The 16,612-nt window shown below is 48.3% G+C and overlaps 1 protein-coding gene across 1 annotated transcript in view; it reads left to right on the top strand.

Annotated features, from left to right (window-relative positions):
• The first annotated feature begins 1,126 nt into the window (after positions 1 to 1,126).
• MYO1E (myosin IE) overlaps positions 1,127 to 16,612 on the top strand; it is a 32,786-nt gene continuing 17,300 nt past the window's right edge. Inside the window, 6 exon segments of the mRNA XM_048481702.1 lie at positions 1,127 to 1,289; positions 2,445 to 2,530; positions 4,854 to 4,935; positions 5,601 to 5,707; positions 11,275 to 11,373; positions 13,770 to 13,914. Coding sequence (XP_048337659.1) covers positions 1,137 to 1,289; positions 2,445 to 2,530; positions 4,854 to 4,935; positions 5,601 to 5,707; positions 11,275 to 11,373; positions 13,770 to 13,914 — 672 coding nt within the window. The 5' untranslated portion in view covers positions 1,127 to 1,136.

The raw sequence follows: 16,612 nt of genomic DNA, 5'->3' as shown, positions 1-16,612 counted from the left end.
AGTTTGCGCATACCTAGTGCAGGGCCTTCAGCCATTGCCTGAACACACTCAGGTTTCATATCAGAGGAGACTCTGAAGAGAGAACCAGCTGAATTTAGCATGGAGAGCCCTTGCTGCTTACAGAGACACAGCCTGGTCTTGGGGCCCTGGACTTCTTCAGTTTTCCTTGGTCTCTCTGCTGCCCTGAAATGACACTAATTGCATGAATAAGAGATTGGTTATTTTTTTGCAGCTCCAGACAAGTGAAAGCTACCCATTGAGGTCTCGAGCTTCTTTGTATCTACACTTACACCACAAAAGGATGGGAATGCCTGGATGAAAAAAGCACCATACTTACCAAATAGGAAAAAAAACAGGTTTTTGAGGGGCCATCACCTCCTGCTTAGAAACTCCCAAAGAGCACCTAGGTGGGCCAATGCGTGTAGAAGAGTCACGGGTTCAGATGGACTCTGGTCTGATCCAGCAGGCTTGTTCTTATGTTCTTATGAATAGGGTTGTTAAATCTGCTGGTGGTTTTGGATGGGAAACAGGAGGCCAGGATTGCTCCTCCAGGGATGGTTTGGGCCCAGGAAGAAGATGCAGAACACGCTTTGAGCGCAAAGGTCCTTGGGAAGCAGAGCGCGGTGGCATGACTTGCAGAAGAAACCAGCCAATCCGATGGGCTTCCCTCGCACCCAACGGGCTGACTGTAAAAGATGTATTTTGTCCCTGATCAACTGGGCAGAATTCTTCACAGTCTTGTCCCTAGGGAGTAATTTTACAAAATTAAAATGTAACACCCAACGGCACTGAAGAAAATCCTCCTAATTCAGGCTGCTCCGGGGTTATGATGTTCTGACTTGGCAAGGAAATGGCACACATGGAGGAACAGGTAAACACTGCCAGATCCAAGCAGGGGAGCCGACCCACTGTGAAGAAACAAGGTCTTTTGTGTTCTGTCATTAGCATGACTGTGGGCCAGTTCCAGCTACCTCTGGACAGAGTTAAAGGCAGGCCCTCACCCTTCCTCACTTGGAACAAATATAGCCAAACTCAGAACAAAATAAAAAGATTTATTTACAAGTTCTGAACTTCCCCTGCTGTTTCTTTCTCCGCTGCTTCTTTTTGCTCCCCCACTGAAGAACCCGCCAGGTATCATGAGCATTCTGGATGACGTGTGTGCGACGATGCACGCCGTGGGCGAAGGAGCTGACCAGACCCTGCTGCAGAAACTGCAGATGCAGATCGGGACTCATGAGCACTTCAACAGCTGGAATCAAGGCTTCATCATCCACCATTACGCCGGAAAGGTGGGCTGTGGAATATCTCTTCTGAAGGGAAAGCCTGATTTGGTTTTCGGCTGATCTCAGAGGCACCCTCAGATCGGTGCAGCCCTGGGAGCTCGGCTCCCTTGGATTCATTAGGTGATGCTTCTTTGCTTAGGTGGAGGAAGCATTCCAACATTTGTATTCTTAAACAACAGAATGGCCTAGGAGTTTGGCAAACACCCACTTGATACTAAGTTTTATTGCATTTTCTGGATTTCAGGGCTGTCTGCATACTATGTACATATTGAAGCCTTGGAATCATTGCTTAATGTATTATTATTATTATTATTATTATTGTTGTTGTTGTTGTTGTAGATTTCACAGCTGCCAGATCTTTAGCTGGTTGTTGGCCTTCATTACAATTAGAGGCTCACCCAGAGGCCTAGGAAATTGTAATGTATCAGCGTAGTATTTGTGCGGATCCCAGCAGGGCTGCCGGCTGAATTTATTTATTTATTTATTTATTTGTAGATTTATAAGCCGGCTCACCCTAGAAGGTATAGAGGAAACACATAAAATAACAACACTTTAAAACAACAAATCAACAAAACATTTCAAAATACAAAATTGCAGCTTAATTCATTAAAAACTTAAAAGCTTAAATAGCGATTACAGATTTACATACAAATTAAAACAACAGAGCGCCCGATCTAAAAACCCTAACTTATTTGCACTCTGCTTTTCTCCCAATGGCGACCCAGAGCAGTCATTCTTCTTTCCTCCATTGTATCCTCACAACAACCCTGTGAGGTAGGTTAGCCTGAGAAACTGTGATGGGCCCAGAGTCACTCGGTGAACTTCCGTGGCACAAGTGGGGATTCAAACCCGGCTCTCCCAGATCCTAGGCTGACACTCTTTCCCGTCCCATGGTTACCTGCCCTCCCTTCCCCTCCCCGGTAAAAAAGCCACAAAGCGGAACAGTTTGGATTGGGGAAAGAGCAAAACTGCTTCTGTGCGTAGCCTTCCCGGTATCACTCTGCTAAAGCAAACAATGGCCTTGGAGATTTAAATTTGTGGTTTTGCATGTTAGTTGTGTCCATTTTCAGTTCCAAAACAGCCTCCCTCTCCGCCCCCCTTGCTGTATGGGCTGTCTTCTGTCTGCGTGTCTCGCAACCGCTCTGCTGTTCCTTCCTGCAGGTGTCCTACGACATGGATGGTTTCTGCGAGAGGAACCGGGACGTCCTGTTCATGGACTTGATCGAGCTCATGCAGAGCAGTGAATTGTACGTAAGATGGGTTTTCTGGGATTTCAGGGGGCTCCGGGCATGAGATAGGTCCCGTTTTCCCTCTGCCTGACCCACACCTGCCTAGAGTTTGCAAGTCTGGAAGGAAAGACCGCCCCGCTGCCTTGGTTCTGTTTTTCGTGCCAAGCAACAGCAATAAGGGACTTCTTGAGGCTGCACTGCACTCCAGGTCTCCCATCTGTGGAGCTCTCTGGAGCTCAGAATAGGAAAGGCACTCTGTACATGCTCTTCTACCACAGCTTTAGTATCACCATTGTGACATGTTCTATGAATTGGCACTTGCACTAAAAGCAGGCTGCACACTGGTTGCAGTTTAAACCTGGAGGTCTTTAAAAGGGACCGAATTCTAGTTCAGAATTCCACGAAACAGGGGTCGAATCCCCACTACCGTCTTAGCCAGGTTTCAGAACACAAACTAACCAGGTTTGAGGGACGATCTCCCCGGTTGAATCCCCACTACCGTCTTAGCCAGGTTTCAAAACACAAACTAACCAGGTTTGAGGTCTTTTGTGTTCTGAAACCTGGCTAAGACGGTATTGGGGATTTGACTGGGGAGGTCGTCCCTCAAACCTGGTTAGTTTGTGTTCTGAAACCTGGCTAAGACGATAGTGGGGATTCAACCAGGCTTAGCTACCACTTTATAGAGAGTTCTGAGTCATTAAAAATCTTGCATGGTACTATGTTGGCTTGCAGTTGGCCTGCTAAATATTACCTCATCATCTTTCTAAAGGCATGGCATTTGTCTGTATATAGAAGGCACCATCAAAAACTGTATACCTATCCCACAGTTTGAACATTCTTGCGTGCAGCCACTTAGTTTGCTGCGCACGGAATCTGTTTGATCACCTGATAAGAAAAGTATGTAGTTATTTTCACGCAGTAAGTTAAGCAGGAGATGCATAGTGAGATATTCTTTGTGGGAAAAAATCCAGAACTCTGACTGGCCTTTCCCACCCCTTCGGCATTTATTCTCTTGCACAGTTCTTGCAGAATAACCTGCATGCTCCGTGAGCCGAATCTCCGGTGTCAGAATTATTAGGGCTAAGAAGGACACAGAAAAAGGGGCGTGTGCCCAAGGGGTGGGGTGAGGGGCAGAGGCAAATGGGGACGGAACAGGGGAGACTGTACAGACCTGCTGAGCTCTTGGATCCTGACCTTTGTCTTAGCAAGCACTGTGAACATGGATAAAGGTGAACTGAGTCTCTCTAGTTCAGTGATGGTGAACCTTTTTGAGACCGAGTGCCCAAATTGCAACCCAAAACCCACTTATTTATCGCAAAGTGCCAACCCGACAATCAAACCTGAATACTGAGGTTTTAGTTTAGGAAAAACAGTTGGCTCCGAGGCATGCGGTACTTGGGAGTAAGCTTGGTGGTAGTTGGTGGCTTTGCTTTGAAGCAACCGTGCAACTCTTCCAATGGGTGAATCACGACCTTAGGAGGGTTTATTCAGAAGCAAGCCCCAATGCCAGCAACCGAGCTTACTCCCAGGTAAAGGATCGCGCTTCAGTTCTTCACATGAAAATCAGTGGGGTTTAACAAGCTTGGGGTTACCTACACTACTTCCCCAAAACTTTTAGTCTTATGTTTAATGCTAATGTCGAACCCAGCGAAGCCAAGGCCAGCCCTAAATATGGGGGGGGAGGGAGCACTCTGACTGCGATGGTACTTGCCTAGCGAGGGCTCTGAGTGCCACCTCTGGCACCCGTGCCATAGGTTCGCCACCACTGCTCTAGTTCCTTGAATTAGAAGAAAATATTTTCAATATTACCAGACCTTTCACTCGGTTCACAAAAGATCAGGATTTGGAAAGAGAAAATTTCAGTTCGTGGAAGGATGGAAAAAAAAACACAGGACAGCATGTGGAGCAAATCCTCCCACTGGAAGACATTTCCTGTCCCTGGCGGCCTCTCAGTTGTTGATCAGGGTGGTAGAACGGATGTAAACACAACTGTGGGTTAGCAAGGCATAAGGATATAAGAAGAGCCCTGCTGAAGGAGGCCAGTGAGGGTCCGTTCAGAACCCTCCAGTATATATTTAGATGCTTCGTTCCAATGTGCATCACCTTAACACTTATTAAAACTGAACGTCATTTACCAGATTGTTGCCCACTTATCCAATAGATGGGGCTTTCTGCCTTTCACTTTGTGGCTGATGGAAACATGAGTAGGAAGAGAGACATGCAGAGCCTGACAATTTAATGTACGTTGTTGAATCTGTCTACTTTCTCTTGGTGCCAGAAATGCCTTTTTGTTCTTTGATTTGCGAGCTGGCTGATGCATTTCCAATTCTTCCTCTTTCAGGCCTTTTATAAAGGCTCTCTTTCCAGAAAATCTCCAAGCTGATAAGAAAGGCCGCCCTACAACTGCTGGCAGCAAAATTAAGGTGCGTTCTGTTTCGGTGAGGTCAGTTTGGGGCTGCAGTCATGGGAAGGGGAGCCAGACCCTCAGGGATATCCCAGGCCAGTCTGTGAACTTTTGGGCTTCCCCAAAATGAAAAACAAAACTTTGCCTCTAATCTCCTTGGCTCATAGCAGTACAAGCAAAATCCTGCATCTGGGATCCTGTCAGGAATCCATTCAGGTTTGCAGTACTAGGATTTTGATCTTGCACGTGTCTTCTGACACTGCTTATGCATTGAGGAACACCTTATATTTGCTGTTTACCTCCCACATCAGGCCGTTCCTTCCCACCTGTGCCAGCCAAACTGAGCACCTGTAGGGTGGAATTCTGGATCACCTGTTAATCTGTGTGGGAAAGCCGCGTATGTAACAACCACTCTGGAACGCAGCCAAGGGTTTCAGGAGAGACAGCTGCAGTTCACTGCAAGCTAGAGAACTTTCCTTTCTCTGAGACGGGGGTCAGAAAACCATTTGCCAGGCATCAGCATTACGAAGTTCTCCTGGGATAGGCTGTCCGTTCTCAAAAATGGAGTCAAATTACTTTCTAATTAAAAGTGGGGGAGGAAGAGCAGACTGTTGCACTTAAGAAGGGGCTGTGCAGAAACTTGCTGACGTTGGCCGGTATCTCCTCATACTCCTGATTTTGCAGAAACAAGCAAATGACCTCGTTGGCACCCTGATGAAATGCACTCCTCACTATATCCGCTGCATCAAGCCGAATGAAACCAAAAAGCCTCGAGACTGGGAAGAGAGCAGGTACGAATAGGCTGGAGCGGGGTGGGGGCCCCTTGCTCTTCCAGGATCTTCTGTGTGTGCCCCCCACCCCCCAAGTAGGTGCCATTATGAAAGAGGGATTCCCCTCTGTGTGTGAGAGAATTGGGGGGGCCAGGGGGTTGCCGCTTCTAAAGTGGTGCCTGCCATCTGCAGTTGCCATAAGCCAGGGGTCTTCAAACTACGGCCCTCCAGATGTTTACGGACTACAATTCCCATCAGCCCCTGCCAGCATGGCCCAATGATAGGGCTGATGGGAATTGTAGTCCATGAACATCTGGAGGGCCGTAGTTTGAAAACCCTTGCCATAAGCACATAATGTGCTGGAGACACAGCACATGGAGACCTTTGAGAAAACTCAGCAATGAAGGAATAAGAGGGGAAGTCCTCCTATGGATTAAAAACTGGTTGAGAAACAGGAAACAAAGAGTGGGTGTAAATGGGAAGTTCTCACAATGGAGAGATGTCGGGAGTGGTGTCCCCCAAGGATCCGTTTTGGGACCAGTGCTCTTTAACCTATTCATAAATGACCTGGAAGTAGGGGTGGGTAGCGTGGTGGCCAAGTTTGCAGATGATACCAAATTATGTAGGGTGGTGAGAACCACAAAGGATTGCGAAGACCTTCAAGCGGACCTTGATAAATTAGGTGAGTGGGCTCAGAAATGGCAAATGCAGTTCAGTGTAGCAAAATGTAAAGTGATGCACATAGGGGCAAAAAATCCAAACTTCACATACACGCTACAGGGGTCAGTGCTATCAGTCACAGACCAGGAAAGGGATTTGAAGCGTCTTAGTTGAAAGTAGTTCCATGGGAATGTCAACTCAATGCATGGCAGCTGTGAAAAAGGCAAACTCTATGCTGGGGATCATTAGAAAAGGAATTGAGAATAAAACTGCAAAGATTGTCATGCCCTTATATAAAGCAGTGGATCGCGACCGCCACTTGGAGTACTGTGTCCAGTTCTGGTCGCCGCATCTCAAAAAGGATATTGAGGAGATAGAAAAAGTGCAGAGAAGGCCATGGGATGATTGAGGGACTGGAGCTCTCCCACTCTGGGAGAGGCTGCATTTTGGGACTCTTTAGTTTGGAGAGGCTGACTGAGGGGGATGTGATTGCAGTCTACAAGATTATGTCATGGGGTAGAAATATGTTGACAGAGAACTTTTTTCTTTCTTTCTCACAATACTAGAACCAGGGGCATTCATTAGAAAATGCTGGGGGGAAGAGTGGGACTAATAAAAGGAAACACTTCTTCCATAGCGACGTGTGAGTTGGTGTTTGAGAATATGCTGCCACAGGGGAGGTGGTGATGGCCCACTAACCTGGACTAGCTTTCAAGGGGAGCTTGGACAGATTTATGGAGGAGAAGTCGATTTATGGCTACCAATCTTGATCCTCTTTGATCTGAGATTGCAAATGCCTTAACAGACCAGGTGATCGGGAGCAACAGCCGCAGAAGGCCATTGCTTTCACCTCCTGCAGGTGAGCTCCCCAAGGCACCTGGTGGGCCATTGCGAGTAGCAGAGAGCTGGACTAGATGGACTCTGGTCTGATCCAGCTGGCTTGTTCTGATGTTCTTATGTTCTTTCTCGTCCAGTAAAGGCTGTTTTTCCTGAAGGGAATCCCAAAGACTTGATGCCGCCTTTTGCTGAATCAGAACATCAAAGTCCACTTGGGCCCTCCAGAGTCTCTTTCACGTCGCCAGTTCCCTGATTTTTTAGCTAGCGATGGCAAGGATTTAACTCGGGGCTTTCTGCATGTGAGCGGATTCCCCGCCACTGAGTTGCAGCTCCTCCCCTATACTACATGAACCCATGAAGCCACCTGACAGTCGATCAGGCCATATTTTGATCAAGGTCAATAGTGTCTACTCAGACTGGCCGCCGCTCTCCAGAATCTCAGGCAGAAAAAGGTCTTTCATGTCACCTGCTTCCAGAACCTTTCACTGGAGGTACCAGGATTGAACCTGGGATTTTCTGTGTGTCGAGCAGATACTATACCGCTGAGTCACAGTCTCTGCATTGAGCAATGAGGTAGGATGAACACTTAAGGCTCAGAAGAGACTCCAATACTTGAGGTTTAGCTGAAGAGCGACACCTTATGCAGGAGTGGGGTCACAGCAGGGCCTGATGCTAGGTTATGGCAGCCGGACTAAACAACTGTAGAGTTGTTCTCGGATTCTTTTGGATGGCCTTGGCACACAAAGCGAGGCTGGAGTGGTGCCAAGGGGAGCCCCGTACACACTGTCCTCTCAAGGTATGGATCCAAGTGATGGTCTGTTTTCTCATCATGGGGCTTGATCCCATGGGGGGAGTTCTGCCCATTGCCAGCATTTCTATTGCATTCCTCCAAACCACTGAGGTGGGGCCTGCGCTGGACAATTTTCTACTGGATGATGGCCATGACCATGGGCGCTTCCCCACTCACCCCGATCCCCCTTATGCCGCGCGCCTGGGGTCAAAAGGCGCCCTTTACAAGAGCGCCAGGGATGCCGCGCGCTGAGGGGGCGCGACAGCGGCAGCGTTGGGGCAGCTGCGCTGTCGCCGCCCCTGTCGTGGGGAGTGCCCTGGGACCCCGCGCTACTTGAGGAGAGTAGTGCGGGGCTTAAGGTAAGTGGGGAAAGGCCCCATATCTCCTGAGCACACTGGTTGAATTCACCACTGGGATTGTCTGGTACATACCTGGGATGGTTGGGGAGGATCAGACGAGCATTTGGAGCAGGTCTGAAATTTCTACGTTTTTAGTAGCCAGAGGAGGAAAATTGGTAATACTTGAGCTTACTGAAATATTCCTTCAGTTATCGCCCCTTTTCAATGACATTCTAAAAAACCTTCCGTTTGATTTTCAACCTCCCCCGTCTTCACATGGTGCCACTTTTCCAGATGTCCAGATCACAGTTTTCAGGGAGTGTGTCCGCATGCTCTCTTTAAACAGGATGTGTAGCCCAGTTGTGTGCTGCAGTGTGTGGTTTCTTTCTGAATCAAGACATTCTTTCAGCGTTGCTCACTGTGTGGAAAGGACGGGGCGAGGGGGCTGTTTTCCAGCGGCGGCATCCCATGCTGCACTGGAAGCCCTGCCCTCTAGTTATTTTAAGTTTTCAAACTGCCATGTATCACTAGCCGCTTTCTCCAGCAGTACAAGTTGTTCTGTCCTCCGTCCACAAACTCTCTGAAAAACAGTGCACAGTTTGTAAACGTTCTGCATTCAGACATTCCTTACTGTTCTGAAACCGCCTGGTGGAGCTGCAGTAACAAGAGTCCAACTTCTCTTTTCCTGTTTATAGATTTTCCTCCTGGACACATCTGGAATAATGCAGGGGTGGAATTGGTGGGGAAACTATATTACTCCTTTTATTTTTACTGCTTTGCCAGTATGAGTCGGTGTCAAACTGTGCACAACTTCGAGTGTGTTTTTTTCTTTTTGTCTGAAAAAAAGGCAATTTGTGTATGTGTGGTAGTGGTGGGCACTTCTTTCTTTTGCAGATCAACATCTAAGAATTAAGCAAATGGAAGTTTAGGTCTTTCTCATTTCAGCGGGAGTTTCTGACTATCGCTGCTTCTCTTGTTTGACATAAGAGCCTAGAAGAATGACAGGCCTGGTCTTTTTTACAGCCAGATGTAATAAGTTCTTAAAACAATTTATTATCTGAAAATAACCTTTAGAAAAGGGGTTGATGCTGACTTAGGTGGGATCTGTTTATTTTTAATGCTATAGAGAGATCGCGAGTCTTTACTTATTTTAAACTTTGGGCCTTTCCCCACTTGCCACGACCCCGTGTATGCCCCGCGCTGCTCTCAGCGCGCGTCATTTCTGGCGTGCGCCCGGGCTTCCCCACGGAAGAGCGCCTGGAATGATGCGCGCTGAGGGGGTGCGACAGCAGCAGCATCGGGGCGGCTGCATTGTCGCCACCCCTGTAGTGGGGAGTGCCGGGGGACCCCGCGCTACTTGCCTACAGTAACGCGGGGCAGAAGGTAAGTGGGGAAAGGCCCTTTATCAACTGCCTTTCTTCTTTATGAAGCTCAAGGTTGTTTACAACGTAGACAAGTATTGAATGAAACACATTAAAAACAAAATTTAAAATCACAGGACTGGTAGTAAATTCAACCAAGTGTGGTCCTGAACAAAACCGTTCAACTGCCTCCTAAAGGACGTCAGAGTTTTTTTGCCAGGGTGGAAGGGCTGGTGTGTAAGATTTTATATAAGGACCCAGGAAGACTTTTTATTTCCTAGAGATTCTCCTGATGGAATGGGTTACCTTAGGAGAGCCTGCTTTCCATGATCAATCTGATTTTATGCAGCAAAATAGCTCCGATGCAGGATTGCCACTTGGCAGACACCTCTGCTTCTCTTGTCCTTGCGGATATTGCAAGATGCTGAGCGCTCTTCCACAAGTCTCCACTGTGGCACTTTCAAGTGTTTTAGATCCAATGGGCCTCATCTTCCCTGCAGCTGGCAGATGTTTTGACAGCTGTATAAACCAGCACACTTCAATAGCCAACTAGATATTAATTGCATCTCTAAAACGGGGAGGGGCTGTGGCTCAGTGGTTGTGCATTGAGTAGGCCCCCAGGTGCAATCCCCAGCACCTAACTTGCGGCCCTCCAGATGTTATGGACTACAGTTCCCATTGTCCGCTGCCAGCATCATTCTGGCAGGGGATGATGGGAACTGTAGTCCATAACATCTGGAGGGCCGCAAGTTTGACAACTGTGAGCTAAGAGAAGAAGAAGAAGAAGAACAGTTTGGATTTATATCCCCCCTTTCTCTCCTGCAGGAGACTCAAAGGGGCTGACAATCTCCTTGCCCTTCCCCCCTCACAACAGACACCCTGTGAGGTGGGTGAGGCTGAGAGAGCTCCGAAAAGCTGTGACTAGCCCAAGGTCACCCAGCTGGCGTGTGTGGGAGTGCACAGGCTAATCTGAATTCCCCAGATAAACCTCCACAGCTCAGGCGGCAGAGTGGGGAATCAAACCCGGTTCCTCCAGATTAGGTCGATTCCCCACCCACCATTAGATGCGCGCTCCTCAGGGCAAATACCCCAGGGTCCTGCAGCACTCCCCACTACACCAGCAGTGACAACGCAGTCACCCCTCAGCGCGTGTCATTTCGGATCCTGGTCGGAAGTACACCTTTTTGAAACCGCATGCCGAACACGGAGCAGGGTCCCCTCCACTTTCACTTTTGAAGTGGGGAAAGGCCCTTAGATACACGAGCTCTTAACCTCCTACGCCACTGCTGCAGAAGATGTATGAAATTCTGGAGAGTCACTGCCTGTCCAGAAATCTGGCTAACCTGGGTAGATTCAGAATAAGGCAGCTTTGTGTGTTCAAATGGAAAACTTTCCTCCACTCACTCAGGTTTGTCATCACTTAAAAACGTCGCTTTTTGCCTTTCCTTTAGTGCCTCCAGTGACTAGTTGGCTATGGGGGTCCCCCCCCACCTTTCCCCTATTTGGATACTTTGAGAGTGGCTCTTGTCGCATTCCCCTCTTGGTCTGAACCCGTTCCAAACATCATCTCAACATTCTTAATTTCTAACGGTGTTCCCACAGGGTGAAGCATCAAGTGGAGTATCTTGGGCTCAAGGAGAACATTCGTGTACGGCGAGCAGGCTACGCCTATAGGCGAGTGTTCAAAAAATTCCTGCAGAGGTAACTGCATTTCAAGCATTGCTTCCTTCCTTTACGTGGTCATCAAGTGGAGTAGTGAAGTTGTTAAAACCTGGAAAAGTCTTCATGCTTTTCTTTTTCGGATAAAGGCAGTGGTGGGATTCAAATAATTCAACAACTGGTTGTTTGCAAGCACCATGTTAACAACCGGTTCTGCCAAAGTGGTGCGAACCTGCTGAATCCCACCACTGGATAAAGGTAACAGAAGCCTAAGGAGCTGCAGATGTGTTTAAATCAGTGTTCTTGCTTGCTTGTTAAACCAACAGAGTAAATTTTGAAAGCAGCCAAGGTGGGTTTAGTTCCTCAACCCCAGCCAGTGTTACATTCCAGCCGGTCCAATACTGGCACACCAGCTTCTCCTGCTGCTCCCCATGTGCATGAACTGGTCTGCCCACTGAATTTTGGTCGGGGGTTTTAAGGACATACATATATATTTTTAATCTGCCAGCTTAGACTTTTCTGGGGACATCAGGTACTTATTGCATCTGCTTTTTAGAACTCATTTCAAACTGGCCGTGTTTTGGGGGAAAAGGTTTGGCAAGTTCCCAAGGTGCAGTTTTGTATGCAGTGAGGATGTCTTTGGGCTTGTATTACCTCTAAAAGCTTCACATCTGCCATATATATCCCTCCTTTGGCTGTGCAGAGCCCTCCAAGCTAGAAGGCCAAATCCTCACGCTCCTTGCATGTGCTGTCTGCTTTCAGCACTCTTCTGAAAGACAATTGGCTGGTTTCCTTCTGTTTTGTCTGCACACTGGAATTTTTCTTGTCCTATAATTCCAGCAGAAGGACTCCTCCCTTCCAGTCCCGAGGAAGGGTGGAAGTCAGTGCATTTAACAAAGAAGTTTCACAGCAGCTGTTGAGGAAAGAAGAGCTGAATGCCATCCTCAGGGACTAGGAATAATGGGTTCAAGGTGCAGGAAAAGAGATTCCTCCTAAACATTAGGAAGAACTTCCTGGCCGTCAGGGCTGTTCGACAGTGGAATTCACTGCCTCAGAGAGTGGTGGAGTTTCCTTCTTTGGAGGTTTTTAAACAGAGGCTGGATGAACATATGTCAGGAGTGCTTTGATTGTGTGTTCCTGCACTGCAGGGGGTTGGACTGGATGGGGTCTTTTCCAACTCTATGATTCTATTATCCTGTCCCAGAACTGTAATGCTAGTTTCCCTGGGATGCTTGACACTGGGAGCAAACTGTTCAGCTCAAAGACCTCCATCTCCAAACTATCCGTGGGGGTGGAAAGCGTAATCAAGCTGCAGCAGACTTATGGTGGCCCCATAAAGCTTTCAAGACCAGAGAAGAAAAGAGGTGGCTTTGCCGTTGCCTGCCTTTGCAGAGCAACCTTGGACTTCCTCCGTGGTCTCCAATTCGACTGCTAACCAGGGCTGAGTCTTCTTAACATCCAAGATTCAATGAGACTGGGCTACCCTGGGCCTTCCAGGTCCGGCCCCAGGGCAGTGAAGGCGCAACTAGTCTGAGAGTGTGATCTTGCTTAAGGAGAGCAGTGGCTGGGTCAGGCCAAGTTCTGCCTTCCCCGGTGTTCAGTCCCAAGCTTCTCAGGTCCTGTGAAAGGCCCTCTTTTGCCTGAGATCCTGGAGAGCTGCTGTTAGCTGAGGCACATAATCCTGAGCTAGAGGAACTGTGTTCAACTCTGCATACGACAGCTTCTTGTATTCCTAAGGAAAAACATGGAACCAGTTAACTAGGAGTGGGGGCAGGCATTCCTTTGCTGGAGGTTTTCAAGTAGAGCCATGGTGGCGAACCTATGGCACTCCAGATGTTCATGAACTACAATTCCCATCAGCCCCTGCCAGCATGGCCAATGGGCATTGGAGTCCCTAGGAACTGGCCATGCTGGCGGGGGCTGATGGAAATTGTAGTCCATGAACACCTGGAGTGCCATAGGTTTGCCACCAATGCTCTATGTCATAGGTGTCAAACTCGTGGCCCTCCAGATGTTATGGACTACAGTTCCCATCATCCCCTGCCAGCAGGAGAACTGTAGTCCATAACATCTGGAGGGCTGCGAGTTTGACACCTGTGCTCTATGTTTAGGTTTTCTGCACAAACTGGGGGGAGGGTGTGTATGTGTGTGTGTGAACAATCCAACTCCAGCTCTACAGCAGTGTTCACACCTGGAATTGTTTTTTTAAAAACAAAAATACCGTTCTTGTTAGCTTGAAGAATTCTTGGCACTTCCATTGTAGTTATTCCCTGTAGATGGTTCTTGCTCGGATGCAGAGCCAGGGAATTTCCCGTCAGCTCCTCTTTCGTAAGAACTGTTGTTCACAAGGATGAAATACACTGTGGCAGGATCTCACCCCTGTTCTGCTGATGCGGGACACATCTGGTCTCAGTGAGTTGTTTCCTCCCTCTTCCAAGGTACGCCATCCTGACCAAAGCAACCTGGCCTTCCTGGAAAGGGGATGAAAAACGAGGAGTTCTCCACTTGCTCCACTCGGTCAACGTGGATCCTGACCAGTACCAGCTAGGGAGGACAAAAATCTTCATCAAAGCACCAGAGTCCGTAAGTATGATGGCAAAGTGTCGCCTCCTGCAGTAGGCTCTCCAAAGACAGACTTCGATGAAGAGCTAGAAGGGAATCCAGCAGCACCTTAGAGACCAGCAGGATTCTCAGAGTATAAGCTTTCGAGACTCAAAGCTTCCCTTGTCAGATCTTGTGGGTGTTTAAGGTGCTTCCGGACTCAGTTCTAGCTCTTCTGCTGCAGACCAGCGTGGCTGTCCTTTGAAAGTGACTTGGTTGAGTTAGTCAGCTCTTCCACTCTCTTGATCTAAACCACCTTGGGAGGAACAAAAGGACTTCTGGTAGGGCAGCAGGTGGGCTAATCCAGTAGCCTGGCAGGTAGACCAAGAAGGTGGAGATCGTCATCAGACTTAGATTTAGAAGTGGCCTTGGGAAACAGCTGTCTTCCTCTGCTCTCTAGTGGTGAACTGGTATTGCTCACCTGCAACTCTTCCTTAGTGTGTCCTGTGTGCAACATCTGTCATTCGTTCCGTAGCAATACAAGGTCGGAGGTGTTATTATCTTGCTTTACAGACTAGCCGCTGAAGCTGAGAGGCTGGCTTCTCTAAAGCCCTCTATTGAGTTTCTGGCTGAGATGAGAGCTGAACCAGCATCTTCAGCTCAGAGCTCATGCACCTAACGGAGTAAAAAAAAGGTCCACCCCAAAGGGTTCATTCATAGAATTAAGGAGGCAAGGGCTGCAAATCACTTTGGTCCCTGTTTAGATTAACAGCTTGTCTGCTCTGCATCCATGCAAGGCTCAAACTAGATGCTGGTGGGAACTGCTGTCAAGTTGCGGCCAACTGAAGGTGACCCTGTAGGGTTTTCAAGGCAAGAGAGGGAAAAGAGGTGTTTTGCTATTGGCTACCTCTGTGCAGTGGCTCTAGACCAGTGGTGGCGAACCTATGGCACGGGTGCCAGAGGTGGCACTCAGAGCCCTCTCTGTGGGCACGTGCAGAGTCGCCCCCCCCCCCCGCATTTAGGCTGGCCTGGGCCGTTGGGCTCGATTATTAGCATTAAACCTTAGACCAAGTTTTGGGGAAGCAGTGTAGGTAATCCTGCTAAGCGCTGTTAAACCCCACTGATTTTCATGCGAAGAACTAAAGTGGGATCCTTTACCTGGGAGTAAGCTTGGTTGCTGGCAATGGGGCTTGCTTCTGAGTAAACCCTCCTAGGGTCGTGATTCACCCGTTGGAAAAGTTGCACGGTTGCTTCAAAACAAAGCCACAGACTGCCACCAAGTTTACTCCCGAGTAATGCACGCCTCAGAGCCAACCATTTTTTCTAAACTAAAACCTCAGTATTCAGGTTGAATTGCCGGGTTGGCACTTTGAGATAAATAAGTGGGTTTTGGGTTACAGTTTAGGCACTCGGTCTCGAAAAGGTTCGCCATCACTGGCCTAGACCAGCGGTTCTCAACCTCTGGGTCGGGACCCCTTTGGGGGTGGAACGACCCTTTCACAGGGGTCGCCTAAGACTCTCTGCATCAGTGTTCTCCAGCTGTAAAATGGATAAATGTTAGGGTTGGGGGTTCACCACAACATGAGGAGCTGTACTAAAGGGTCGCGGCATTAGGAAGGTTGATAACCACTGGACTAGACTTCCTTGGCGGTCGCCCTTACAAACACTAATCAAGCTTCCAACTTTCACTAGTGTGGGTCATCCAGACCAGAGCATGTTACTGACTTAATGAGTCAGATCTGGGTTGAACATAACACTCTCCCGGCTATTTTGGCTTGGGGAAAACAGTGTGCGAGAGAGCCAGAAGCATCCCCCTCGCCCCCAGCGGAATCAAGACCCTGTGGTTATTTAAAAGATAGCTTTACCCACTCTTGTGTGACTGTGAGCAGTGAAAGTTGACTCTGGGAACCCTGAACCTGACTTGTTAAAAGACATGACTACCTGGAGCATAACTCCTAGGGCTTTCCCCCCAGAGAATCCTGATAATTGCAGCCCGCGGAAGATGCTGAGAAATCTCCACTGGAAACGCGTAGCACTCTCCTCATGCAGCTACAGTTCCAAGTTTCCTTGAAACAGGGAATGAATATTAAAGCAATGATAGTCTGTAGTGGACAAGTTATTTAAGGTCAGGTTTCAATGCAGCCCTGTGTTTGCAGATCCAAAGCCAGCCTTAAAAGTATGCCTTCCTCCTTCCCCAATTGGAGTGGGAGCTCGGATTCCTGCGGCTAGTTCCCAGTTTGCATCTGTCCTGCATCTGGGGTAGTTCAAAGTGTTTGGTAATATTGGCTGCATCTTTTGACTGGGAGGGCCCAGAGAGCAGTGTGAAAGATTAGTTTTCATGACCTCTCTTTTGCTTTTATTTATTTCACAGCTTCTCTTGTCATCATTAAGATTTGTTTGTTTTGGAAGGAAGAGCCGGGGTTTTCTGGCTCTTAATTGCATCAGACGGGGCTGCTGTGCTTTGATAGAGACACTGCAATTAGTGTGAGTGTGGGGAGGAAACAGCACTGGCAGCGTTGCTGGGAGCTACTGGTTTGTTCTGCCACTTCTTCCCTCAGCTAGGGAAAGGGGAGGTGAGTTCATTAGTTTAGGAAGAGGGGGTGGGCTGGAAAACAGTCCTCTTCTCATATCCTGCTGGCAAATTCTCTAGAACAGGGGTCTTCAAACTATGGCCCTCCAGATGTTCACGGACTACAATTCCCATCAGCCCCTGCCAGCATGGCCAAGTGGTAGGGCTCAT

Source organism: Sphaerodactylus townsendi, linkage group LG17 (genome assembly GCF_021028975.2).
Source record: "Sphaerodactylus townsendi isolate TG3544 linkage group LG17, MPM_Stown_v2.3, whole genome shotgun sequence".
In the NCBI taxonomy this organism is placed as follows: domain Eukaryota; kingdom Metazoa; phylum Chordata; class Lepidosauria; order Squamata; family Sphaerodactylidae; genus Sphaerodactylus; species Sphaerodactylus townsendi.
Note: the sequence above shows the minus strand (reverse complement) of the source record. Positions and strands in the feature narration are given on the sequence as shown.